Genomic DNA, 26,792 nt, shown 5'->3' with positions numbered 1-26,792 from the left:
CTTCCTGTACTGGTGACATATTTATCTTTCGAGTGTTGGGCTCTCTGACTTTAGTGGTTAACCTTGGGAGTAATTCTGGTAGTTGCTCCTATGGTAAGGAGGGAATTCTAGTAGCAAAATTATATTTCAAGAGTGAATCTTGGTAAGGAATACACTATTTAGACATTTTTCTCTTATGCTAAATATACAAGTAACTTGGTCACTTTCAAAGTAATCTTTTGCTAATAGGATAACATTTATTTATCTGAAAGGAAAATACAGAAAGCATTTTCAGTAGGGACTTTCTGTGGTGGGGGATGTGATGAAGTGTTTTTTAAATTTTGTTTTAGATACATAGTTTTAAGATTTTGTGGTTTAAAATCGTTTCACTGTCACTGAAGGATAATTAGGTGTATTGCTTATAATGGAAGGCTGTTACCTGCAGAGAACATTCATTTATGAGTAAGATCCAGATTTGGTACGAGAATGCCATAGTTGTGAATTTTATCTAAACCTAATTGTTGTAGGGGATAATCTATTGAAAGCAGATTATTTTAAGAAACTCGGTGTTTTTAAAATGTTGTTCTTTGCTTGTTTTTCTGGGTTTGGAAGCTGTAAACAGCATCCCACTGTTACTGCAAATTTTTGTGCCTGACTCTAGCCCATTGACAAGTATCCACAAGATTAGCCAGTAGCATAGAAGAGAAACACGATTGTCATAGTTTCAAAGCATGCATATAAATACAGTATTTTCCCAGATTATGTAAGAAAGGTTGTAGAGCATTACTCTTTGGTTCTCTTTGTACCTCTGATGAGTGATAGAATAGGTGACCTTACACTGAATTTAAAGAGTCCTAGAATTTGAATAACTAGGTTATTAATACCTTTTAAAACAGTTTTTAAGTGTAATACTGGTATAGCCTTAATCATAGTCTGTAATGAGGAGTGCTGTATAATTTGATGGTAGAGATTAAAAACATGTAGAAATGGTATTTATGTATCTGTCAACTTGTAATTTAAGTTACTGACTTACAATGAATTATTAATACTAATATTATTAATACTGTTTTTAATATGATGAAAAGTTATATTAGGACTTGGTAGCCCTGTTGTGTGATAACAAACACTAGTATTATTCCATATTATTTATAGGCAAAACAGTAGATCCTGCATACAGATTCTAAGATTTTTGAAGTAGTATATTTTATTTTAAATTTAATATTAGAAAAGGTAAACCTCCACTGCAGTTTTAGTATGGATAGTTTTTGTTTGCAGGTGTAAAATTACTGGGAAAGGGTATAGTGATTTCTAACAGCTTCTGATGAAAGCACATGGTTTTATTGAGATATTTTGGGATGGGTCTGGATTTTGTAAAAGAGGATTGAACTTTACGGACTTAATGAAGAATTAGATAAAATGCTGTCAGGAGAAAGATTTGATTTTTGTTCTTAATTGGTTTTCACTGCTTATACAATTACCCTGATCGGTGAGGGTAAGGAGTTCTGATTTTGCTAAGAAGTTCTGATTTTGTCCTCTGGAACATAGTTACTGGTATTGGTTGTGCAAGTTTGAAGTTGCAGTTTCTTCTCTTCCAAATCCACTTTGTAGAGTGTTGTCTTGTGTTTTGTCTGCTCAGTGCAGAAATTTGTTCAGTATTTGCCCCTCTTTGCTTCCCTGCCACTCCACCCTGTATAATTACTGATTGGGAAGACCTGCTTGCATCATCTGTCCATGTCTATATAAATTTTTTATGTGTGTGTCCATATAGAGCATAAAGCATATTCTCTGTTTTATTATATGTGCTAGAGAGCCTATAAATTCCTAACATATATGTTTTAACTTAAATTCTAAAAGAATGCATTTCTTGTGGATGCAAGGGTAGATTGCACAGAGTCATTATTAAGGAGCTTTGTGAACTATGTATTCTGAATACAGTTTGCTTTGAGAGCAATACTGAAAGTGAGTAATAGAATTTATATTCATACTTATCAAAGTTAAAATCTTGCTTAGGTAATGATATATCAGCTAGCTTCTTAATTGCTTTAAAGTATTTGATTAATTACAGTGAACTCTACTTAAGCCTCATGTCACTACCTCTGTAAAGTAAGCTCACAACTGTTATCTTAATTTCACAGATGGGTAAAGTGAGTGAGGAGGAATGTGCTCAGCATGACAGCCAGAAAATCTGCACATGCTCAGGGGTCTGGAGCTGCTCTGTGTCTTGCAATCCTCACTTAATTTGTGCTCTTTGTTAAGAATGGGTGTGACAAATTCACTTTATGCAATTACTTGAGTAGATGTATGCAAAAAAAAAGTAGGAAAATGCTTCTGTATCAGAAATCAGGAGCATCTTCTCTACTCTTATTGTATGTCAAAAAGATGTACTGAGTGTTGGTCATTATTTCCTTTGTCAGGTTTTCTAGAAATGTTTCCATTATTTCCTTTTCTCACAACTTTCTATAGTAAATTTATTTAATTTTAATATCCATAAGTTATATGGATATCCATATCTATTAACTTTAAACTTTGCTCAGATTCATTAGTTAAAGCTTATTTTTGAAATCTATCTTTCTTAACATTGACTTTCTTGCATTTGGAATTAACAATGTAGATGGCTTCTGATCTCCTAAATCACCTAAATCTAGGTGTCATGGAATTTCTGAAGTACAGTGTTGATATCATTTGACTTCTAGGTTTTAATGGCATGATTTTATTCAGGATAATGTTATTTTATCCACTCACAAATAGTATGCATCTTACCCAAGGTATTTCAGTAAGCTTTTTCCTTTATATAATCTAGATTGGATCCAAGCTTTTAAAAAGTATTTCAATATCCTTTATTTCTCAAGAAAAAAAATTCTATTATTTCTGAGCTTTCATGTTTTTTCTCTCATTACTGTTCTTATAACCCCAGAATCATTTAGATTATCCCCTTCCACTTTCCAGTTTCTGAATTTGATTTGAGTCTGTATGTCAGGTGTTATCATTAAGGCTTGAAGCAGAATTACTATGTAATATAATCTGGTCACCATTTGAAGAATTTTGTCATTGTTTTCTTGGCTTTAAGTCATGGATAGCTGTCAGAATGGCAAAGGAGACAATTTAGACTTCAAAACTTTTCCTTTTATGAGACTTTATTATTAAAATACCATCAGATGATGTGTTGACAAAGCTGAAGCAGTGAGTTTTTCTATGTCTGAATAGAAGATGACGACTAAACTGCAGCAGTGAGCATTATCAGTCACTGCATGGTTAATGAAAGGTGTGTGGAAAAGGGCTTCACTCAGGGATTCATGAGGAATGCTGGAGCCAGTGGTTTTCTCTGCCATAACAGTGAGTGCCAAGGTAATGGAAGTGTTAGTGAGCTATCCTTTTATTTTTACACTTGTGATTTTGTAAGACATGCAGAATTGTATTCTCCTGCACCAGAAGTCCTTGGCTGAAACATTGGGGTTTGGGGACTTCATACCATACAGCTGCTCAAGCACAGTTAAAGAAACTATTCCTTGGCACACGTTCTTCCTTTCTTTTCCTCAGTCCCACTGATTTTTAAGTGGACATAAATAGCAGTGATTATTTTGCCTGAAATCTGAGGGGTAATAGTTTGATTGTTTCTCTTGACTTTCCTTTGTGCCTGCTGCTTAGTCAGATCTCTCTGTAAGAAGTCAAGCTGTCAGGGTGAAGTGGGCATCAGGAGGTGAGTGGCAAGTAAGTGTCCCTCGGTTAGAGAAATGACAGTTCACACTTAGCTTATGAGAATAGAAGCACCTCTTTGTCATCTGTAATTGCTTTTGCCTGAATGAGAGGTTCCCAGGTTCCAGAGGGCATAATTTTGCAACAGGAGAGCCTTGAATGTCATTAATTTGCAGCATTGAGGGCTGGCAATGTATTGAGCAGGAGGCTGGAAGATGAAATGATGGGAAGCTAACCTGTTCTCCCAGCTGAGTTAGTTGTGATGTGCAGGGATTAGGGGAGCCTTGATTGAGTTCAGTAATTAGGGTAACTTCACTTGCCTGAATGTCATTGTAGTGCAACTGCTACAGTTTTCCTTTTGAGAAAGCTTTAGAAAGAAACTTGATTTGTCCGTGGTGATGGATCTGCAAAGTGGAGCTAAAAATAACAGCTATACAATTTAAGAACATGTACTCTTTAAATGGTTTTTGAAACTGGATCTCTTTAACCTTCTGAAATATTTGCATTTCACAAGTTGTAGTAATACAGTTTCATAAACCAGTGCCCTTTTCAAATTACTGTAACAACACTGACTGCATAAAATTGCTTTCAATAATAGAGGAGAAGCATGAACAAGAAGATTGCACTTAAAAAATCCACTTGTTTTCATTCTAAAAATTCTTTCCTAAATTAATAGTTTATTTTTCCTGTGTATGTTTTGTTACCTTCTCATAGAGTGCATGGACATACACAGTATTTTGAGCACAAGACTGGGCAAACTAATGCTGGCAGATTGTTCACTCTAAATTGAAAAAAGCTTAAAAAAATACAGATGACTAGTAAAGGGTGACAGATATAAATGTTATTTGTATTGACTATAAGTGGCTTTGAGATGGAGATGAGCTGTCTCATTAGATTTTCATCTGTGAATGCTGATGTATTAAAATTGAGGTCAGGACGTTTTCCCACAAAGATTCTTGATGAAACTTTAGTCAGAAGACTTCAATAGGATCTGAAGTGTTACTTTTGATTCATAACTAGTGGAAGAGGCATTGTCCAGAAGATCTGGTGACTGAGATGGATGTGATAAGGAAAAATCAGTTTCAGTTCTACTCAGTCAATTTTTGAGGTTACAGATTTTTAAATGCTTACATTTTCTGCATCTCATGCATTATTTGGAGCCATGAAGTGGCAGTTTAAAATGGGTCTCTGTATAAGAAAACAAACATTTCAATTCCCTTCTAGTATTACAGTACATAGACTATTTTTTTCACTGTCAGGATTTTGATTTATATGTCACTTTGCTTAAATATCAGTTTTGATCCTTCGGCCAGCACATAAATACAATTTTCAAAACCTTATTTTTTTTTACCCTTGACATAACATGCTAATTGGTTTGGGGTTTTTTTTGCAAGCTATGGTGCCAGTGGTTTTTTTAAATACTAGCTCCTTTTATTGTTTCCCTCAGGAAAACACAGGTAATTCTGTTTTTGTTTCAGTTTCAAGAGGGGCCTTTCATGTTGTGGTATATAGTTAATTCTTAAGAAATAAAGTGGCAAGCTTAAGTTGACCATTAATTCAAATTAACTAATAAAAAGTTTGATTTTTTTTTTTTTTATTACAGGAGATGATCAGATGGAGAGAAAAGGTCAAGTTTTAATCCTCTTAGTGGAACAGGCTCTCAGTTTCCAGGACTACAAAGCAGCTAGTATGCATTGCCAGGAGCTCATGGCCACAGGTGAAGTGAATAAATAAGGGATGCATGAGGTGATGGAGGTGGAAATCTGAGTTCTGACTTTTGTCTTATTGTGAGGTGTGGTACTTCAGATTGTTCCATTTTATTAAAATAGCAGTTACATCTTGTTCATGGAAGTGCACTGGCACTGAATAGAGACACAAACAGCAAATACTGCATTGAATTAGGATGTACTGAGCTACTGAGATTACTACTGTGTAATCTCAGGGAGTTTTTCTGAATGCCTCTGGGAACAAAAATTTCTACTTCTTTCTACACTGTAGCCTCCTCAGACAGGTAGAACCTTGTGACTGCAGCTAGCAGGAAAGTGCAGGTCTTTTAGAAGCCTACCTTTCTATCAAAACCCTCAAGATATTTATATATTTGTGAGTGGAGGTAAATGAAATACATGTGTCCAAATGCTGAGGAAGATGGGATTTGTTTCTTTGGGTCTTGTTTTCTGCTTTGAGAATGAGGGGGGGGAATTCAAGATGTGTTGAGATTTTTTTAATACATCAAGTGATGTATTTTGTACTTTGTTTTTTACAGACATTCCAGTAAGGTGTTAGTATCATGCACTGAAAAAAATGAGGATTTTCTTATTGTAATACGTAAAAATACAGGATGTAAGCTTACAGATGCCTATTTCATTGTTATCTACAATATGATAAAAATTACTCTTTTATGTATTTGATCAGTCTAAAGTTGAGCTACATCTCTGTTTTATGGAGCCTTTATGGTTCCTTTTTCAGGGGATGTTAAGCCTTGACAGAAATACCGCATGTCCTCCTTTATCTCATCCAGTAAGAACTGGGCAGCATCCTCCTTTCAGTTGTGATAGGAAGTGTGTTTTGTGTTCCCTTGTAGGTTATTCTAAAAGCTGGGAGGTGTGCAGTCAGCTGGGGCAGTCAGAAGGCTACCAGGACCTGGGGATGCGCCAGGAGCTCATGGCCTTTGCCCTGACACACTGTCCCCCCTGCGCCATAGAGGCGCTGCTGGCCGTGAGCAGCTCTCTGCAAACACAGGTACCTTCCTCTGGAGCTTCTCTCATGAAAGTTCAGTGCCTGCCAAAGTGAAGGACACTTGGGCTCATTTTCAAGCTTGTTCCCTTAAGTTCTACCCTCCAGTATATTTATTTATATTTGTTCTGCTCTGCTCTTCTGCTTTCACTGTTATATTTCAGCAAATGAGGTCTCTTTCTAAGCAGTTTTGTGTGATGAATTGGTTTCTGAAGTGGGAGTGCAGTTGTGTTTTCTATCTTTAGTATTTTTAAATTCTTTATTGATTGCCTGATTTAAACATTTTATTTAAAAATGCAGTTGATGATATTTCAAAATATTTTCCAGATATTTATACTTTGTAGTGCATCTTCATTAAATGCCCACATAAATGTGTATTAAGGGTTTACTTGATGATTTTTATGATCTTTACCCAATATGCAATGAAATTATTTTCTCACAGATTTTAATGATGTAATGGTTTTAACAACTACAAGAGGCTTTGTGTCTGAGCAATCTTTATTAACTCTGCAGTGACTGACTTGATGGAATCACATGTTAGGTGTTGAGCTGATTGCAGTATATATGTGAGAACACGTCATTGTGGCACTTAAATACAACTAATGTCAAGGTGACATAGCAAAAGTTTTATTTGAAATTGAAGGGCAGTAATTTAGGTTGTCAAAATGTTAAATTTCTTTTCACTGTAATTGTGGCTTGGCCTACATACTATGACTTGTTTGAGTTCATAATCTTAGTTGTCTAAGAATTCACAGTGTTCTTAGATTTATAATTGTCTAATATAGAAACATCGTAGAGGTCTTTGGACACAGAATGTAAGAGTGGGGAAGAAGGGAGTCATAGCTACAGCACATGTGCAGCCTGATTAAGGCATCTGCAATTATGTAGCCTATTCCTTAAAAATCCCCTGAAAAGAAGTGTCTGTGAGAATACAAGCAGTGTGTGAAGGTGGAAGTTCTGTGCAGAACTTCTGCTCACCAAACCGCTGTCCTGTAGAACATTTGTCTTTGTGGAGTTGCCCAATGCCTCAGAGTCTCAGTTCAGATAATGGATATTTTCAAGACATTTCTTTCCTCTACATTGTACAGCATGGTACATAAAGTTTAAAAAAAAATCTTAGATTGTGGGAAAAATATTGCACAAAATTCATGGAGAAGGGAAGGTCATTTTGTCTAGGGACTCCAACAGTGAGAGGATGTCAGGGATGCTGTGTTTTCTTCTTTGCATCTTCTCCTGCCCCCTTTTCTATCATGGAAGCCTTTACATCAGTTTCTTGGGTTTCCTGTGAAATCAGTCATAATTCTTTACCTGCCTTATTTGACTGGCAAACATTAATATTTATTTCATGTTTATAGATTCTTTATCAGACTGTGAATTACCAGTTTCTTCCTTCTGAGGGAGGTGAGAATTCAAGTATCTCTGGGCCTTCTTTGTTGATCAGTAAGGATACAGAGGTAAGTTTTAATGTGAATTTTAAAGGTAATAGTGACATTGTTTTAGATTACTGTGAAGAATGGAATTTGAGTTTTTAACAACAGCTGTCTGCTTACTAGATAGAACAAGCAACATTAGACATACAGTACTTTCTGTTGTTAGATTAACTTCAAGGTTTTGCTTCTGTATTTATACTTTGTTCTGATTTTTAGTTGCTTCTTCCTACAGTCTTAGCACCATTGAAAAAAAACCATAAACCCAGAGGCAGGAAAAGTGCAAAAAAATTACATTAAAATAGACATTTATATTGGTTTAGTCTCTTTTTTTAATCTGTCACAGTTGCAAAACAGCAATTTTAAAACTGAAATACATATTTAACCAAAAAATGTTTTTAATTAAACTTATTTTTCCCCTTAGTTCTGTGCATCATTAAGTTTATGACGTGTTACTTTATAATGTTCATACATTGCATGTGAAATTATTTTTCTGTGTAGGTTCAGAAGGAACATTGACTGTTCCACAGACAGGACAACAGGAAACAAGTAGTCTGTTATACTTTCTACTTTTATGTCAATTATTTTATTTTATTCTCTGTGTGTAGAATTGCAAGTACATTTCTCTCGTTAAAGATGATGTAATTATTTATCTATTTGTAAAAACGGGAATATTTTTCACACTCTTTGAAGTGGAAATTTCTAAATATTTAATTTATTCTTTTCTCTATGTTTTGTTTAATAAAATAGGTGAGTGATAAATAAATCTGGGGGTGAGGAGAGGGGATCAGAAGCCTTAAAGAAATACAAGAAAGAAGAGATTGAAAGGGGGTGGTGAAAGAGGGAAGGAAAGAAAGAAAGAGAAGGTTCAGGTTGCATAGGGTGACTTTTTGAGAAATTATGAGAGTTCCAGCCTCCTTGGAGAATATGTCCATATTTTGTGTATGGTTTTTATGTATGTACCTGTGTATATGTGTGTGTAAATACACATGTGCATGTATATGTGTCTATATACATGCATATGTGGACATACATGTAGATGTATGTATTTGCATATATATAAAATAAATGGCAGGAAGCTAAAATAGCACCACAAACAGTATTCAGAGGAAGAGGGCCAAACATTTTGTGTCTGCCAGAATCATCAATATGAAAAACAGGTCTATCTCCCTGGCAAAAATGCATTTTATTTTTTGGAAATCCATAGATGCATTTCTCTGAGTGGGAGGTTATTAAGTAGTTGTTAATAAAATTGATATGGGTGTGGATGCATATGTCTACAATATTTTAATGTCTATAAAAATTTGTCATGCATCACTTTTCATCTGCTGAAGTACTGTCTTGTGGAAGAACAATTAGACATGCATATAAATGATTCAAAAATTTATTCAAAGGTTTATCAGAGTTGAGTAAACTCACTAATTAACTTCGCTATCATTTTAGTTTGCATATTGGAAGCAATTATCATTATGCTGGAGAATTGACATTCAAAAATTTCTCCAATACAGCTTTCATTTCCCCACCCTCTTCAGTTGTGCTTGATTGTCTCTTTAGAATTTGAAGTAGGTAGACAATTGACCTGGCAAGTTTGTGTGTTGCTGCACTGAGGTGTATTTTCTTTTTCTTTAATAAGGCTCCTTGGCATGTCATGTTTCAGACTGTTACACTAGGAAATGAAGTTCTGTGTATTTGCTAATTTTTTCCTTTTGTTCTCTCCCAGTTGACTTAATAGGGATTTATGGTTTTTTCATTTCTTGGAATGACACAGGGGGAAACATAGCCAAAACTTTACTCACTGTGTAACTTTTCCTTTGTTACAGACATCTGCATTGTTAGAAAAACAATATATTCAATAACTGTGTTTTTCTGACTTCACTGAATCCCATAACTGCAAGCCTTGTAGTCACACTTCATCTAATTCCCTGTGCTTCACCTTCATTGCCTTGCACAGAATTTTCGTTTCTTAAAAAAAAAAAAAAAGAAAAAAAGAAAAAAAACAACAAAAAACTGTAAGATTTTTCTCCCTTTTCTTGTACTCCTTTCATTTTCACTTACATCCTGATTAACATACAGGATCCTTATTTCTGGGAATTGACAAATGTTTTTTCTTACTTAGTGATACCTTTTCGAATTGGTGCTCTAAGTGTAAGTTTTCTTATCTTGACTTGATTAAGGTGTGGCCTACATGTGTTTGGGCATCCTTTTTTCTATGGCATTCAAAATACCTATCTGTAAGTTTATCACTTTTGTTTTTTAAACTCTTAGTGACTTAGTGACCTTTTTTTATCCCTCTTATTTTTGTCTAGCATTGAATTATTAGTCTCCACTACCTTTTCTTCCTTTCTGACAACCAACATCACCAGCTGGTCATACTTTTTCATCAGCTTTCTCTTGGTGAACTCTTCCCTAGAAATTCCTGATATAATTTCATTTTTATTCAATTTTCCCTCCAAATTTTCCCCCTAAAATTTGCAGAAATCTTGGTAAGAGCTGGCTATATATATACATAGGCTGCTTAAAATGGATCATTTAATATTCCTCTCATGTTGACTTCAGCATAACTTTTCTCCAAGTTTTTGGTGGTCCTACTCTGAAAGAAATTAATGACTGCTGTGATAGAGCTGCATGTCATTATTCTGTAGGAGCTAATGCTTTTACACAAGCTTTGTGTCAACCTGTCACTGTTGTTTGAACTCATGGAATCCATTTGAGAAGTTATGCTGTGGCAGCTGTGATGATTCCAATGTACCAGATTGTTTCTAAGCAAAATATAAAGTTTCACCAATCCTTATCCTTCTTACTTTGTCATCCTTTTTACTTGTGTGTGCTACAAATGCCTAAAAAAACTAATCTTGTGCTTCTCAACCAAAATATCTTGGTGAGAAGATTAAGCTTTTGATTAATGAAAAGCCTTTCATAATATTAATGGTAAAATTACTAAATTCAAACAAAATGCTTAGACATGAGATGCTGTGTTGTGTATAAGCACAAAACAATATTAATCAGTTGCCTTGTAAATGAGCTCTGAATTTATGAAATCTGCATAATATTTAAATTATGTTTACATCTATTAAAAATCATTATTTTTTACAAATCTGAATATGGAAGCATAATTACTGTTAAATGGCACATCAACCCAAGAGAAATTAAGTTCAAAGTTTTTTTAAAAATGAACTCTTGATAGAAAAGCAGCTGTATTTTCTAGATGTTTTCTAGAGAAATTAATGTGTTCAAATTATAAGAATAATTTTCTTATAATTTCTTATAGTTCAGATTATAAGAACTATTTTCTTAAAGGCTACTTAAAGAAAGTTTTGATTAACAGAGCATTAGTGTCTGCTTTTCCAGTTTTTCCAAGTACTATTGAGAAGACTCGATAGTACTGAAGACTCTGAAGACTCTCTGAAAGGATCTCTTAGGGCATTTGTTTACATTAAATTGGTAGGTCACACATTGTTATCACAGCTGGTTAGAAATTACTGGAGAGTCATGATCAGTTATATTCTTGTCCTTTAGCTGCTGCTCCAAAATATCTCTGTCAGATCTGCAGGTGTTAAGCAGCTGTCTTCATTACTGCTGTGTATTTCAGGCACTCATCACAGCCAGTGTTTCAGCAGCCAAATCAAATCCATTGTGTCTGCTTAAGACTGGGTTACTTCTTTTTTTCCATGAGGTTATGGCCCTACTAAGAGTCTGAACATTCAGGGACTCTTGAATATTAGTGTTGGCATCTTGAGCTGAATCTTTTTCATAGTCTCTCATTTAGGGTCTGGTTTATCATTGCAGGACTGGAGTTCTCACTCTGAGTGGTTCATAGCTGTAACAGACATTGAAAAAAAAATTAAATTCCCTGATACAAAACCCTCCAAGGTACAAAAATATACATGTAGGTTCTACATGAATACTAATGTAAAAGAGGCTATTTTAAATTCCTCTTTGGCAATGGAACTACCAGAAAGGGAAAAGGATGACCTAATGTGTGATGCTCTGTTTTCAACAGACTCTGTTCTACCTCATTTCATTTCCTTCATATTCTTGACATAAAATGATTATTAACATACAAAGTGTGCAGTGTATGGTTTGTGCCAATTTTAATCCTTGCACCTTGACTAATTGTCATTAAAAACCAATCCTAAAATTCTTGCTGCTATTGTTTTAATTTATTACTGTTTCTTGTGTGGCTTGTTTCACAAAGAGTTGGCTTTGTTATTTGTCCTCACATTAGCCTGTTTGGAATTATATAAGTGTATGTGGGAGCAAAGGTGTATGTAAATATAAACATACGCTGTATACATTTATATAAATATTTTATCCGTTATTTTAGAGTAACTTGATAATTCAGAATTTGTTGGTTGTCTTTTTTTATACCATTTATATTATTGATTCAATCTGCTAATTTGCTTACTATTTAGTAAGTTGTTGCTGTTATTACTTTGAATTTAATCAGAAGTGCTTACTTTATAAAGGATATCAGGAAGAATTAATAGAAGAAAACAATTTTTACCAAGCACCTCTCAGAACCCCCAAAATATAACCCTAAAGATACAATTAAATGATGCAAATAAAGTTGAGATCTCCAACCTTATTTAAGGAAGAACTTCTTTTGTGAGAGATTGATTTGAGGTAGCAAAAAGTTGTAACCTGTAAATGTTGCTGCTCCAGGTACAGAGTAAAATGGCTTCTCAGAAAACAGAATTTCTATTTTTGCTGAAAAAACTGTAATTACTTGTAAGAGTGAAATTATTTTTAAATGAAAGTCAGCAGAGTTTATCTGATAGCAGTAGTGCCATAAGTGTTAACACCTGCATACAGGTTGGCTCATTAGTTTTCATACTGCTGAAGGAGGCTGATTTAAAGAAAAGTGCTTTGCTCACATGCAATTGACAGCTGGGGTGGGATGTTTCTTTCTCTTTTAGTTTGGTTTAGTTTTGGTTTCTTTTTCCTCCATGAAAAATCAACTAGGTGTGTTGCAGCATTGCAAATGGTGGCAGACAGGAATTAGTATTCTCTACGTAACATTCAAAATAAATTACAAAAAGTTGTCTTACTAAGTACTTAAGATGGTTTATTTAAAAGACAAGTGAAGAAGAAATGCTCCCCCCAGGCCACCAGACCTAGGATTTTCAGTCAGTTTTAATTTTTCAGAAAGAAATTTTAATTTTTCAGCAAAAATTCTGACAGGTTGTACTTGGCCTGCACTTTGTTAATTTGGTGAAGCAAGAGCTGAAATTCCCAGTTTAGCCAGTTGATTCATTAGTGGTTCATCTGTGAAATGCACAATATGATTGCAGAAAATATTAAAACAAATGCTGAAGGATTTAAGATGAACCTGCTACTTCAATGGTCAGCTTGAGGCAGTAATTTACTGTACATTATAGTAGAAGGTACTAAAAAGGTTTTCTGCATGAAATTCTACCTTATTGAAGCTGATACATTTTTCCTCTGAGGTTACAGGGATGTATTTCTCTTCAGCATAACTTGGCATCCTTTGGCTCTCATGTTTGAGGTTTTGTCATGAATTAGTGAGTTGTAAACTAATACTTCCCATGCTGTTATACACGTAGAATTTTTCCAGTATACTTCAGTGCACGGGGAAATTAATAGTAGGGCTGTTAGGGATAAACATATGGCTGGTAAAATTTGCTATATGGAGGAAAATATTTATTTTTCGTTGTGAAAGCAGTGTTTTTACCTCAGTGTGCTAATTATATGTTTGTGATTAATGTGCACACACTGTAAAGCATGCAATTAACACAAACCTTTGAGAACTGGAATAGCACAGATCAGACAGCATGGATGTTCTGGGTATTATTTAAATGCTTGAAGAGCTGGTATAGAGAGCCCCAGTTGTGGAGCATTTATCTGGTTTTAAGAATGGAATTATGTGTTCCTACTAAGTGAAGGTATATATGCATGTATTGCAGAAGCAGTTTTTGATTCAGAAAAGGTTGGGTTTCTTGTAGTCTTTTATGCTGGCTGGTTTTTCAGTATTTTGTGTGCCAGCTGCAAAATTTCAAACCTTGATGATACATAATCACCTGGTCTAGAGATGTATATTTACATCTCTACCATTTCTCCTATTGGGAATTCAACTTAATTAATGCTGCCTTTGTAAAAATACAATATTGTCTCTAGTATCAGCTTTCTTGAATTATCGAAGATTAATTTTGGAATACTTGATCCTCACATTTGTAGAGAGGTGATTATTTTAGTGGAAGCATTCAACATTTATGTAGAACATTGTCATTATAAACTATGGAATTAAAACCAGTGCTGTATGTGGAAGCAGTGGGTGATAACTGAGTAAGGGACCAAATGTTGTGCTGATCACACTTCTTACTTCACAGTAAAACTCCTAAATCACTTTTAGTTTGTCTTTTGTTTTTTGTATTTTTTTTTTTTTTTTGGCAGCTGCTGTCTGAATTAATGATCATTCAAATGTGTTATTAATACAGTGTGCCTGAACTCTAATGCATTTGTTTGGCTTTAGGTCACTAACCTAATTATAACAGGAGTCTAACCCTTGCATTGTGTGTTGGATATGTCACAGGATGAAACCAGCGTCTCCTCTGGCCAGTCCGCTGATTTGTTGTACTGGACGACATCCAAAACCATGAAGGTGTTGTCCAACACAACTCTGACTACCAAAGCCATGCTGCAGGCTGTCAGTGATGGGCAGTGGTGGAAGAGATCCTTAACTTATCTGCGGCCATTACATGTAAGGGATTGCTGATGTGTCCCCAGATATTTACACATTTGTGGTAGATTAGTATAGAAACTCAGTTCCTTTGTAGGACCTGATAGCAGAACCCTCAAATCAATAAACAAACTACAGACATCATGGGACTGTTTGTAAGGAAATCCCAATAAAGGAAAGGGTCTAAAGCTGTCTTCTAGTCTGTTTTCTCCTGTTTTCTTAGCATAATGTAAGAAGGCCTAATTGAAATTTGGCAGAATTTGAAAACTTTGGGGAGCAAAAGCACAGTAAAGCCCAGTCTTTAAATACTGTCATCTTGTATTCAAAGCTGTTCCTTTGCAGTTTCTCCTTTTTACTTTCTCTATTTCAGTGACTTTTCTATAATGTTTGTGCCACTGTTTTCTGTGATCTTACTTTTGAACATGATTCTCTTTCCTTTTTAAAGAACACTGGACTTCATTCAAAACTGGTTTATGTAAGATGACTCCTTTGTTGCTCCCCTCTGAATTCAATGATCTTTTAATTTACAGTTGTTTCCCTTCTGCATAGTGTTTACAGCATTTTTATAAGCTTTTTTACAACTAGGCTCAACTATACTCATTTTTCCCAGGGCCAAGAATTTGGAGATGTATTAAAAAGTGGGTCTGGAGAAAATGCTACTGTGGAAAAACAAGGCTGTCATCCATTTTATGAGTCTCTAATTGATGATCCATATATTGCAGAAGTAAGTGATGGTTATAGAAGTCTACAGTTTTTTTTGTGATCTTATAATCAAGTGAAAATACAGTTTTTGATTATATGTGTGACTTGAAATTCTGTACCATAGTAGGAAAAAAAATCATTAAAATTAAACGTCATTAGAATTAAACATCATTAAAATTAAAATAATTAGAATTAAACAAAGGAAAGCAAATAGAGGAACTGAGGTAAGCAGCTGCATGTGATGCAGGTGATCCAAATAAAAATGCAGGTGTAGAGTGCATATGTCAGTTGTCTTTTTACTTCCAGTCTGAAGTCAGCTATGGAACATACCAGAACAATTCTTTGGAAAGCTTTGCAGAAGTGTTGCTGAGAACAGGGAAGCTTGCAGAGACAAAGAGCGAAGGAAAAGACCTGCTTCCAACCACAGAAGGTATGGATATGTTCTATATATTCACTCCATATATAGTAGATACTGAAGTATCTGTGGGTGGGTTTAAGTGTGGAGAATTGCACAGAACAATCTAAAGTATTTTCTGGGTGTTTTGCCTGAATTGTGATCTGGTTCAGTGGCTCTTGTTGGTAAGAAGTCTTGTTAGAAGTAGCTGCAGATTTTTCAGGAGAATTGTTGTCTTAAAAAGCATTTGCTCAGCAAAGGCTAGAAAAATGAAAGTTCTCTTTAAATAAGCAGAAAGTGCTATTTGGGAGGAAAGTGTTATTGATAGGAGGAATTGTTGAAGGTTTCCTGAATATTACCATGTACAGGTAATGGGAATTTGCAAGCCAGTGTGAGTTACTTCTCTGTATGCCTGCATATTCAGTGGGTCAGATTCTGTGCCACTCTTTAGCCAGGTTTCAGTATTTCAGGTTCACTGTACTATTTTGTTTGCCAACTAAAATGCTTAACTACAGCTTCTGGAATCATCAGAACTTTCTGTCTTCTGAAATGTCTATGTGTTATAGGTTATGTTTAATAATTTTTTAACTGAAACAATTTCACTTTTTAAAAAAAAGATAACAAAAAGCCACCTGTGGTTGTATATCTTTCCTTCTGGATGTCTCCTGCTGGTTTAAGAAATTAACTGTTTAAATATTACATGCTGTTAATGTCTTTTGAAGGAAGATATTTTACTTGGCTTGTGGTAAATTCTGTCACGAAAAATGAGTATATTGAATCACTTGCTAGATGAGAAGTTTCAAGACAGGCTTTCTTCGTAATCCACACATTTACTCACTGTTTCATGAAAACCAGCCTATTTGTCTTACAAGTATATGATTCAGTAATTTGAGATATGTGGTGTTTGTACAGATAACCTGTGTAGTTCTAATATAACAACACTGTGAATCAGAAAAGGTTAGCAACACCTTCTATAAACTGGGTGTGTGTATGTTTTGTTCTTTACATGCTCTCTTAATGCAAAAAAATTCTTTAAAGTCAGTACTTAAAATCTCATTTGTTGCATGCTGAATACCCATAGGCCTTTAGCTTTGATTCCTGTGTCTTAAATGAGGGGAGGCAAGGATTAAAAAGTAGTTATTACTTCCTTAGGGAAAATGATTTACTTGGCAGATCTGTGGTAATAGTTCCTGCTCGAACTTGAGTCATTGGAACTGATTGTTTACAATTCAGTAGCTGCTTTTGAGATGGAAATTTCAGTGTTGGGGATTTTGCTTGAACAAGAAAAGAAATTTTAGATTCTAGCTTCAGTTTTTGAGCATTTGTCACACTTCTCTTAAGTGTGCAGAATAAAATTTTTGCCATTTAATACTTCTCTTCCATCACTTTTATTCTATAGTCAGTTTCACTTAAGCGTCCCTCCAGCTGTGCTCTGAAACAGAGTTCTGTGTTTTCCTCCAGAAAATGGCTGTGTTTGTTCTGTAATAAACAGTCCTTCTGTGTATTACACCTTTTGGTAGTCAGTAAACTGTTCTTAAGCATAAGTGTAACATAGCTTTCTCTGACTAACTGGATTAATAATTTACTATTTGTGGTGTGCTAGCCCTGTGTTAATGGTATTGGATCCCACCTCTTCCCCCTTAAAGCTTTGTTTTGTCAATTCTCATGGAAGTCTTTATGATGAGTTAATACATTCAGGATTGTGCAGATTGAAAATATACATATTGATAGCACACTGAAGTTTAAGGAATCACACAGATATGAATCCCACTTATTATTCTGCATTTTTATCATTTGCAGGCTTCCTGTACATTTTTTGGGAGGATTTTGCCATACAAAACTTGAATGCTGATATGAGGTGTCAGCTACTGCACTGCTCCAGTAACTGCAAGTGTAGCAGGTTTCACTTGATTTTGCTGACAAGTTTGAATCCCAGCTGTTTGCTTCTAGCTGTCTTCTAGGACAGCTACAGCAGCAGGTTTCAACTCTATCAAAAGAACTGAAGAACCTGGAGGGAGATGCAGTTTAGCACAGAAGAGTTTGTTGTACTTGACACTTTGTCTTAGGAGAGGCTGGAGTAAGCATCAGACTTTGTTTGCTATAACAGTGCCATGTGCAGAGTGAGAGACTGGCTAAACACTTTCCCACTGACAGTGTGCATCATCATAGAATGGCTGGAAAGAATCTTAAAAATCATCTTGTTTCAACCCCTTGCTATGGGCAGGGATGCCATCCACTAGACCAGGTTACTCAGAGCCCCATCCAGTCTGGCCTTGATAAAACTCTTTGATAAAACTCAAGATATCTTGCTGCTTTTATGGATTTGATAGTGCTACAAGCCTTGCACCTTGACTTTTCTTGTCCTTGCTATCTGGATGTAGGTGGTAAACTGAGTATTTCCAAGTGAAATGGTAACTCTCATCTCCTGAGTCCTGTAAAGTGCTCCTTCCTCAGCTGTGGGCTGATAGGGCACCCAGACTTGGTGTGTCTGAGGTCATGTGTGTTGCTAAGGCTGTGTTGTGTATCTCTGTTTGATTGGCATTTTCTTTCTCCATAGGCCTTAGGAATTGATCAGGAGGTTGAAGATGAAATTTGAAAAGGTGGCTGTATATTTTTCTAACCAGATTAGGCACTAAAGTCAGAGTAAACCCAAGACAGTCAGTCATACCTATTAGTCCTCAGGGGTTTTAGAGCAATTAATACCTTCATGTTCCCCATAATTTTGTGGTTGGTTGTAGATATGGCTGTTTAACTGCAGGATATGCTTTTAAGTTTATTGTGATTTTATCGTGGGCTAAATGAACAATTGAAGACTCAAAGCAGTTTTTCCATTTTTTTCAGAGGAAAACCCATCAAATGTGAGTTGAAACTTTCTAGGTATGGAGAAATTCCAATTTTCACAGATAAACCATTTTTTCAATAATTAGCCTCTCAAACAGGCTGTGGCATAAAGACCTGCACAGGAAATGAAAATATGTATAAAATCAAAATATTGTATTTCTCTGAGAAAGTTGTGCTTGTGGGACAGCAGCATTGGCATTTTGCTTGTCACTGCCTGCCCTCCCTGGTTTGCCAACCCTGTAATGTCTAATCCTTTTAGTAAATTCCAGATTTGGTAGTGGTCTGAAATGACATTACGTTCCTGTAAATTTTATGAAGCTACATGATAGAACAGAATGGCATCCTGCTAATGTCTGGAGCCTGTGACTTGAACTCAGCCCTATTAGACTGCAGGGGGTTCTTGTATGGTTCCCTGGGAGACAGAAAGCTGCATGAAACTATTTATGCATACAGGTATTTGTGTATGTAAAGTGCACATCTAAGTATGGATGCATGAAAACCTATCATGAACACACTAGAATGTAGAAAATTTATTGCATCAGTACAGAGAATTTTTTTTTTCTTGGAAGGTATGACAGTAGAGGCAGTTCTTTCTTCTTACATACCTTCTGGCAGCTGGGGTGCCATTGTGTCACGTCATGCAAAAGTGTGAGGAAAATCATATTGTAAATCAAAGGTGACTCCGACAAAGGGGAGAGAGAATGATGCATCTGACTCCATCATCAGAAGGCTAACTAAGAATAGAAAAGGAATGAATAACAAAGGCTCAGACTGACCAAAACAGTCTGAGAGAGGTGGACAGTGATTGGCCATTAATTAGAAACAACCACATGAGACCAATCACAGATCCACCTGTTGCATTCCACAGCAGCAGATAAGAATTGTTTACAGTTTGTTCCTGAGGCCTCTCAGCTTCTCAGGAGGAAAAATCCTAAGGAAAGGATTTTTCATAAAACATGTCGGTGACAGAAAATCATATTGTTTTCTGGCTCTGTATTGGTGCTGTGTTCTTTGTAATTATTGCTCTCCCAATGGTGAAGATCGGTTTTTGCAGATGTGTCAGGTCTTATGTTGGGGATGTTAAGTTGGAAGAGAGCCCAATAATTTATTGTGTATTCAAGAGGTTTTACTAACTTTAATTCTCCAAAGAAAGGGAAAAGAGAGCAGAGCTGAAACTCTTCCTTCCTTTTTTTTTTTCTGTTTAACAAGAGGTGGGTGTAAGAATACATAAAGTAACTGCTTGTTCTCAGAGGAGGAGCCAGCAATTTTCATCAAGATTTTAATATTAGATATTTCTAGAGTTCTTACTGTCTTTGCTTGGACAGCATACAGGTTATTTAGAGTGTAGCAGAAACAATTGTCAGCAGCAAGAAGCTGTCTGAAGCACAGTGAAAGCCATTTCAAGGGTAAAGGATAGGTGCTGTCAGACAGGCTTATGTTGCAGCTTCTGTGGTGACTTGTCACATAGAAATTTAGTGCTTGTATCTGGCTGACAGCCAGCATGTAAATCCACTTGAGGCTGATGGCAAATTAATGATAATCTTAAAATTGTAATTGGTCATTCAAGCCTTTTATAAGTCATTCTTTGGAACAAAGAATTAACTGTGGGAGGTTTTGCAAAGTAATTGAGTTTTTACCAGCATGCCCTGCAGAGGAGTTTATGTAATGTGGGAATTAACAAACAGGTGTTTGAGACTTCCTTGAAATAAACAAAGAGCTAAGTTGCTGGAAGATAGCTTCTTCCTATTGAAATAATATTGTTATTAATAACATTAGTAATAATGTAATCTGTAGTAATGGAAACAACCCCTCCCCCCAAGTTTGGGATCCATAATGCAAGAAAAGCAGGTGATTTGTGTCAGTTTTACCAGAAGTATATGAGTTTATAATCAGAATGCTTATCCTTTAATGAATTTATTACAATTGCTGTAGTAATGATATTGTTTTCAGTATGTGGCAGAACCTTTTTGTGGTGTTTCTTATGATACTTCTGGTTTTTGTTTTTATTTTTAATTAAGGCAGAAGTTCTTAATATGATTTGTTATTTTCAGCGATAAGGGAATTTGAGCTCAGGCTTGAAGAGAAGACTTTTTGTACCATTCCTCTTCTTGGTATCTTCAAACCCTTAGAACATTACATTACTTCCTTCATTTTCCAAGAAAAATATTTACTTCTTGGGAATCAGTACAGGTGGTTTTGTTTAGCATCTGTTGCTGCATAATCTCATTCTTTGGTTAATGCATCAAACACTTTGCCTGGACATTAAGGTAAAGCTGTGCTGCAGTTTAATTATATGTTATCTCTTCCTGGATTGTGCTGATAAGTGTTTAATTAAGTATGTCTGGATTGCTTCAAGCTAGTGTCTAATAAAATATAGTTGCCCTGCAAACATTTCATTTGCTAGCTCTCAAGGCCAGGTGGGTCAGAAATACAAACTTTGTCTGCTCCATCTCTGTTGCAGTTCTGCTACAACTGGCAAGTGATGCTTTACCAAAGGATGCAGCCTTATCTCTTGCCTATCTGCTTGCACTGCCACAGGTATGTTGATAGGGACTTTGTGTGTTTTTGCCAGGAAAGACTATTCATAGCAGAATTCCATTAGCAAATTTCATTTCCTTAAGATTTTAAAATCTTAAACATTCAAATTCATTTAATACCCAGTTTTACGGACTGGGTGGGTGCATGTAAAGGAAAGTGAACAAATGCCATTGGACTGTCCACTGAGCATGGCACTGATGAAAAGACTCATTTTCTTACTTAAAATAGGAGTTGGGCCACCAGACTGACAATTCTAATGTAACTGAGAAATGTGGATAATAACCTTGTGGTATAGAAGCAGCAGTAGTGTAGTTGGAAAAATGTTTTGGTTAGTTGTTTGTGCAAGGGGAAAAACCCCACCATAATGTAGAATTATCTTTATGTATGGAGGTTACTGATTTACTTCTGTGCCAGAAAAACATAGAGCTATTTCTAAATGACAGCAAGTAGCTTTTTAGAAAGTTTGTACACTTAATGTTGTATGCTTGCTAATTCTTTCATGTAAATTAATTCTCTGTTTCTTCTAGGTGGTAGATGCCAACAAATGCTTTGAAAAGCAATTACATTCTGCGTTATCTCTCCAGCTGGCAAGTTATTACTATAGCCTGCAGATCTATGCTCGTTTGGCACCATGTTTCAAGGACAAATGCCACCCTCTCTACAGGGTTAGTACTTTTTTCTTTTTAAAGCCACATTCATTAATGTTCAGCATAAAAGCTATTCTAAAAAGCCAGTACATGAGTTAAGCCTGTTAAGGAGCTGATCTGACTTACACTGTGAGCAGCCTGTTGTGTTACACATAATTATTCTTCTACAGTGCAGTAAACAAACAAGTACTTCACAATTTGTGGAGGAGTTTTTGAAGCACAATATCAAGTGTCATTTTTAGGTAACAGCACTATCAGTCTTCAAAGTAGCTTATAAGCACTGAGCAGTAATGAGTATAGCTTATGCTGTTACCTTGCAATACCGTGTACAAGGCAATATAGTACTTGCCATGAAAAGTGAAATCCATTTCAACAGAAACAGTGCTTTTCAGAAAGTTTCCATAGCCTCACCTTGAGTGTTTTGGATTGTGTTTCAGTTTACATATGGTGTTTTGAAAATTCATCCTCATTCATTGAGGAATTTTTTTATTTCCTTTGACAAGTATCTTTTTTTGGAATGGCACTACTTTGCCCGTTTTCTCTTGCCAGTGGTTAAAGCAGTTTCATGGTGAAATATGTACTGAATGGAAGAAGTAAGGTACAAAAGTTTGATAAGGCACCAGTTGCCATTCTTACTGAGGTACCTCCATAAAACCCCTTGTTTGCCCCAAGAGAGCCTTTCTGAATTTACACCATTTATTTCCTCCTGTGAAGAAGCTCTCTGGACTGTTTGGTTTTCAGCCTGTCTCTCAACCGTAGCTAAAAGAACTCTTCTGGTCACAAGTTTTCTGAAAAGGAAGTAATCACCACTGTGGCATGAGAGAATTGGGTTTTTCTGTGTTAAGAATGACTCCTGATTTACAGCAGAAAGCCTGTTTTGATACTTGCCCAATTCTGCAATTAGGAATCCTTTCATGTTCCTGCTGAGATGTTCATTTTACTCTCTTCTGGTTAGATGCTCAAGGAAAACATAGCCCACAACTGTGGGGCTTGAAAAATATGTTGGTTGTGAAGAATTAATTCATGTTTGTTAAAAAGCTTTATTTGAGCCTGTAAATCTTCCTGCTGCAAGATAACTTCAATGAAAGAAAGTTTGTGGGTTTTTGTGGTTTTTTTTCTTACTTTAGCTTTTTTAAAGTCTTATTTTACAGGAAAATCTAAGAAGCCTTTGGAAAGTGCAAGTTACAAGAATGAGGACAGAGATGTTAGATTGAACTATTTGTACTCCCATTGCCATTTAAAAAGCAAAGTCTTATTGATAACACCATGCAATTTATCTCTTAACTGTGATGTGATCTTTGGCTAATCTTTTGCTCCATCTTGGTAAAACACTGTATGGGACTGTGATAAATACTGGATTGTAAGTTGCATGCTAGAAATAGTAGGTTCTATGTTTAAGCTACCCCTAAACAATAGCTTTTGAAAACAATTGTGTAAGAAGATTGAGTGAAGAGCACACCAAAAAAACAGGAAAAAACCCCACCAAAACTTGCCAGGATGCCAGTAAAAAAACCAACATAGGCAAATACTAATTTATAATTCATTGTTACTAATTCCAAGAGAATTCAGTGAAGGAATGTCACAGAGGTAAAACAAGAAATAGAAGCAGGTACTTTTGACGTGCCTGTTTCAGCTGTTGCTGAACCTTGCTTGCACAGCATCCAGGCTGTTGTCCCACTGCCACTCTGATTCACCTCTCACTAATTCCCAGTCTTGATGAACAAGAAGAAAAGCTGTACAACTGACCAAGGAATTTGCTGGGTAATTCTTGTTAGCAGCTTACCTCCTCATTTGTCCTATCCTGGTGATCTGATATTTGACCAAAATAAATTGTTTACTCTAGAAGGGAGTGAAAGTGCTTAATTATCCTGAGGTTAATTAATACACTACCTTCCTGTCCTCATGCTAATACTCTGTTGCTAAGGTGTTTCTGTTGTTTTGAAGAGTATTATTTTACTGACCTCAGCTGAGGGGGCATCATTTTTATTGGATCATCAAACAGCAGGTACAACAAATACTGCTGAGTTGAAGAGAGGAACAGGAATTTGCACATAATAGCAGATGAGGAGATATGCTGTTAGCAGAAAATTCTTAGTTTTTTATTTTCTTCCCTTATATGTTACTTTTCATTCAAGAAGGTGAGTTTGATACCTGTCCTTTTGTGCATTGCAACTGACAATATTTTGAACTGGTAAGCTCAGAGATTCTCCTTAGTGATGCTTCTCTTGTTGTGGCCTAGAATTGGTGAAGAAGCTGGGAGTTCAGTCCCACTGAGTTAAATAGCCTGATAAATATTTAGCTTGATATCTATTTAGCCACTATATGACAGGGTACATTAATGCAGTGAACTTGTGCTCTGTGCACTTAATCTGCTTCCCTTTTCTGTTGCTTGCTGCTTTGAAAAGCCTCTATCAACATCTCTATGAGGCAAAATTTGATCAAAAGAGGAGTGCTTTGAACTTGGAACAGAATATGTAAAAATCTCTGTTGGTCTGCCAGGATTTAATTCTGCCAGCTTCACCTGGCTCCCAAGGTTTTGTTGCTTGTTTGTGTAAGGTTTGTATAAATTATAAATATGATTTTATTATTCCAGAGAAGTAAAGCTCCCAGCCACGGTCTGTATGCTATGGCTTTGTGTAATATTCCAAATATAGGCTGTTGAAAATAAAGAATTTATTTGAAATGGAAATAGATATTATATAAGAAGGTTGCATACAGGAAAAAGGGAGGGAGGCAGATCTGATGCAGCTGATAACAGACCTATTACCCATACTGGATGAGGTCTTAATGCCTTTAACCTAGCATTCTGGTGCAGCTAAAGGTTAAGTCTCTACACATGAGGTAATCTCTTATTGGAATGCTCATGAAACAGTTGTCTATTGTTTTGCATATTCTGTCACATTCCTAAATTATGACTTCAGTTTACAAGAGATAATATATACATTTTTAATCTCAACTTGGGTTTATGTACATAGTGTTTTACATCGTGTGCATAACTCACATGCAAAACTGACAAACTGTGTCAGGCAGTCTTGTTTCATTTTGTCTGGACATTCAGCTCTCCATTCATAAATGCAGTGGCTAGCACTAGGGCTGTTGTAAATGGTAAAATGGTAGTGCTCTTTATTTTTGGCCTATGATGGACTTAAAACTTGGGGTATTTTAAGTCCTGATTCAAGCCCTCATCTTCGCCCCTCTTTCTGTTTTGCTTGTGATGCTGCAAACGAGCAAGTTTCATTTGTCAGTGTGATTTTTCCCTGTTGTTTCACTGTTGGAAATTTCTCTTGTATGCTCTGCATGAAGTTCAAGTTTCTTTGCTGCTCTTTGGGTTGCTCCACTTCTCTTTCATGCTGCTGGTTATGCCTAATACTTCTTATTGTTTTATATCCTACACTACTAACATGTTAATAACTTGTTAATAATGTGTTAATAACATGTTTGTACATATTCAGGTACTGACACTCATTAACATTTGGCGGGTGAATCTATTGAATTTGATTTATGCTTCTGTTTCCAAGTCCAGTGCATACCTGATAGTTAGAAAAGCAAACCTGGGAGAGATGAGTGTATAATTCCTTGAATTTGTGTTGCACTATTCACTCTCCCATCGGTCTTCCTTTGTATATGTAGAGTCTCTCATGGAGAGGAGAACCAGGGAAAAGGAGGACAGTGGCAGAAGGCACCATGAATGGGACTACCAGGCAGACTAACAACTGATTTGGGGAGAATTCAAAGACCCTAGTAGCATCAGAATCTTTCTCTAGATCATCAGTAATGGATTCTGAATAAAAGTGGTCTCAAAATCTGCCTCTGCAGGGCTGCTGTTGACTCTTTCCTCTCTGAAAAGTGATCTCCAAGCCTCTATCTCTTGTTTCACCAGATTTCAGTTAATGAAAGGACAATTCTTCCAATCCATTAAGAACTTCAGGTTTCTGGTTGGACTTCGGTGTGAAAACTTGTGAAAGTATTTAGCAAGATTTCTGTGTATTTGATTTTGTTTGTCTGTGTGCTCTTTGATACCCTTATAGCCCTCCAGCCAGTGAACAGAGACCATGCTGATCTTTTCCCACCAATCTCTTAATGCCCATTGGTCTTAATATTTGTTATATAGTCTGCCATCTTACTAGGGATGGACATTTTTCTTGCTGGGCTACAATCCCTATGAAGATCCCTTTTACATCCTTTTTTTTTTTTTTTTTTAGATGGAACTTGCACTCTGGCATGTTATTTTTAATGTTGATGCACCTTGGCCTGCCATTTAACATAATTTCACATTTGTGTTCCTGCAGAACTGAGGGATGAATGCCAGCTGGTCATGATATGCAAGCACATAACTGAACTTCCAGGTTCATTTAACTCTTGGGGCTCCTCTCCCCCCACCTTCAGCAGTGAGGGCTGACCCAAAGATCTCATGATTCCTACTGCTGTGGACTTACCCATGACTGCTCCTTCCACACCTTTTCTCCATGGGATCCTGCCACTGCTCCAGCTGGTTTCCTGATTTTGAGCACTTTTCAGAACTTTTTCTATCAGCTTTACCATTCTTTATAAAGCACATTCCTAACGCTTTTTTAGCACTTAAAATTTCCTTTCTAGCTTGTCATATTTTGAGTTTTCCTCATTGACTTGCTTATTTTTCAGTGATGTCTCAAGACATAATCACACATTTTCAAAATGAGTGAATATCTAAGCTAACAAAAATGGAGAACTCACTAAACTCTGGTGTGTCCAAAGGCTTAAAGCTCAAGTAAGCTCTCCTGAACTACCAGCAAATATGGTTAGTTTTGAACATCTTCTGGTATGATCCCTGAAAAACTAATCCAGCAATTAGGGACATTGCAGCCAGATTGTGACAAGCAGATTCTTTTGGTTGCCGATGTGTTTGATACAGATCAGCCAGTGTTTCACAGATCGTCATCTTTCTTTGTTAAGAACACAACATGACAAAGTATTGCCGTTCTTAGTTGGGACCAAATAATATTTGGGTGACTCAGAAAATACCTATTGTTAAATAGTTGTTAGGTGAGCCCCCATTCCCCTGTTTCATTTCTTCAAGATAAAGTGTACTTATGAAATGAGATGTTTACAGACTTGCTTATTTCTGTTTCTCAAGGGTTATATGAGCTATTCTGTCAAATTCT

The 26,792-nt window shown here is 36.0% G+C and overlaps 1 protein-coding gene across 1 annotated transcript in view; it reads left to right on the top strand.

Moving 5' to 3' along the window:
- NBAS (NBAS subunit of NRZ tethering complex) overlaps nt 1-26,792 on the top strand; it is a 158,422-nt gene that overhangs the window by 60,385 nt on the left and 71,245 nt on the right. The window contains 8 exon segments of the mRNA XM_030236096.2: nt 5,276-5,389; nt 6,254-6,411; nt 7,761-7,859; nt 14,383-14,550; nt 15,140-15,253; nt 15,538-15,661; nt 20,928-21,004; nt 21,532-21,669. Coding sequence (XP_030091956.2) covers nt 5,276-5,389; nt 6,254-6,411; nt 7,761-7,859; nt 14,383-14,550; nt 15,140-15,253; nt 15,538-15,661; nt 20,928-21,004; nt 21,532-21,669 — 992 coding nt within the window.

This window comes from Serinus canaria, chromosome 3 (assembly GCF_022539315.1).
Source record: "Serinus canaria isolate serCan28SL12 chromosome 3, serCan2020, whole genome shotgun sequence".
Classification (NCBI taxonomy): Eukaryota; Metazoa; Chordata; class Aves; order Passeriformes; family Fringillidae; genus Serinus; species Serinus canaria.
This window is presented reverse-complemented; position numbering and strand designations above follow the sequence as displayed.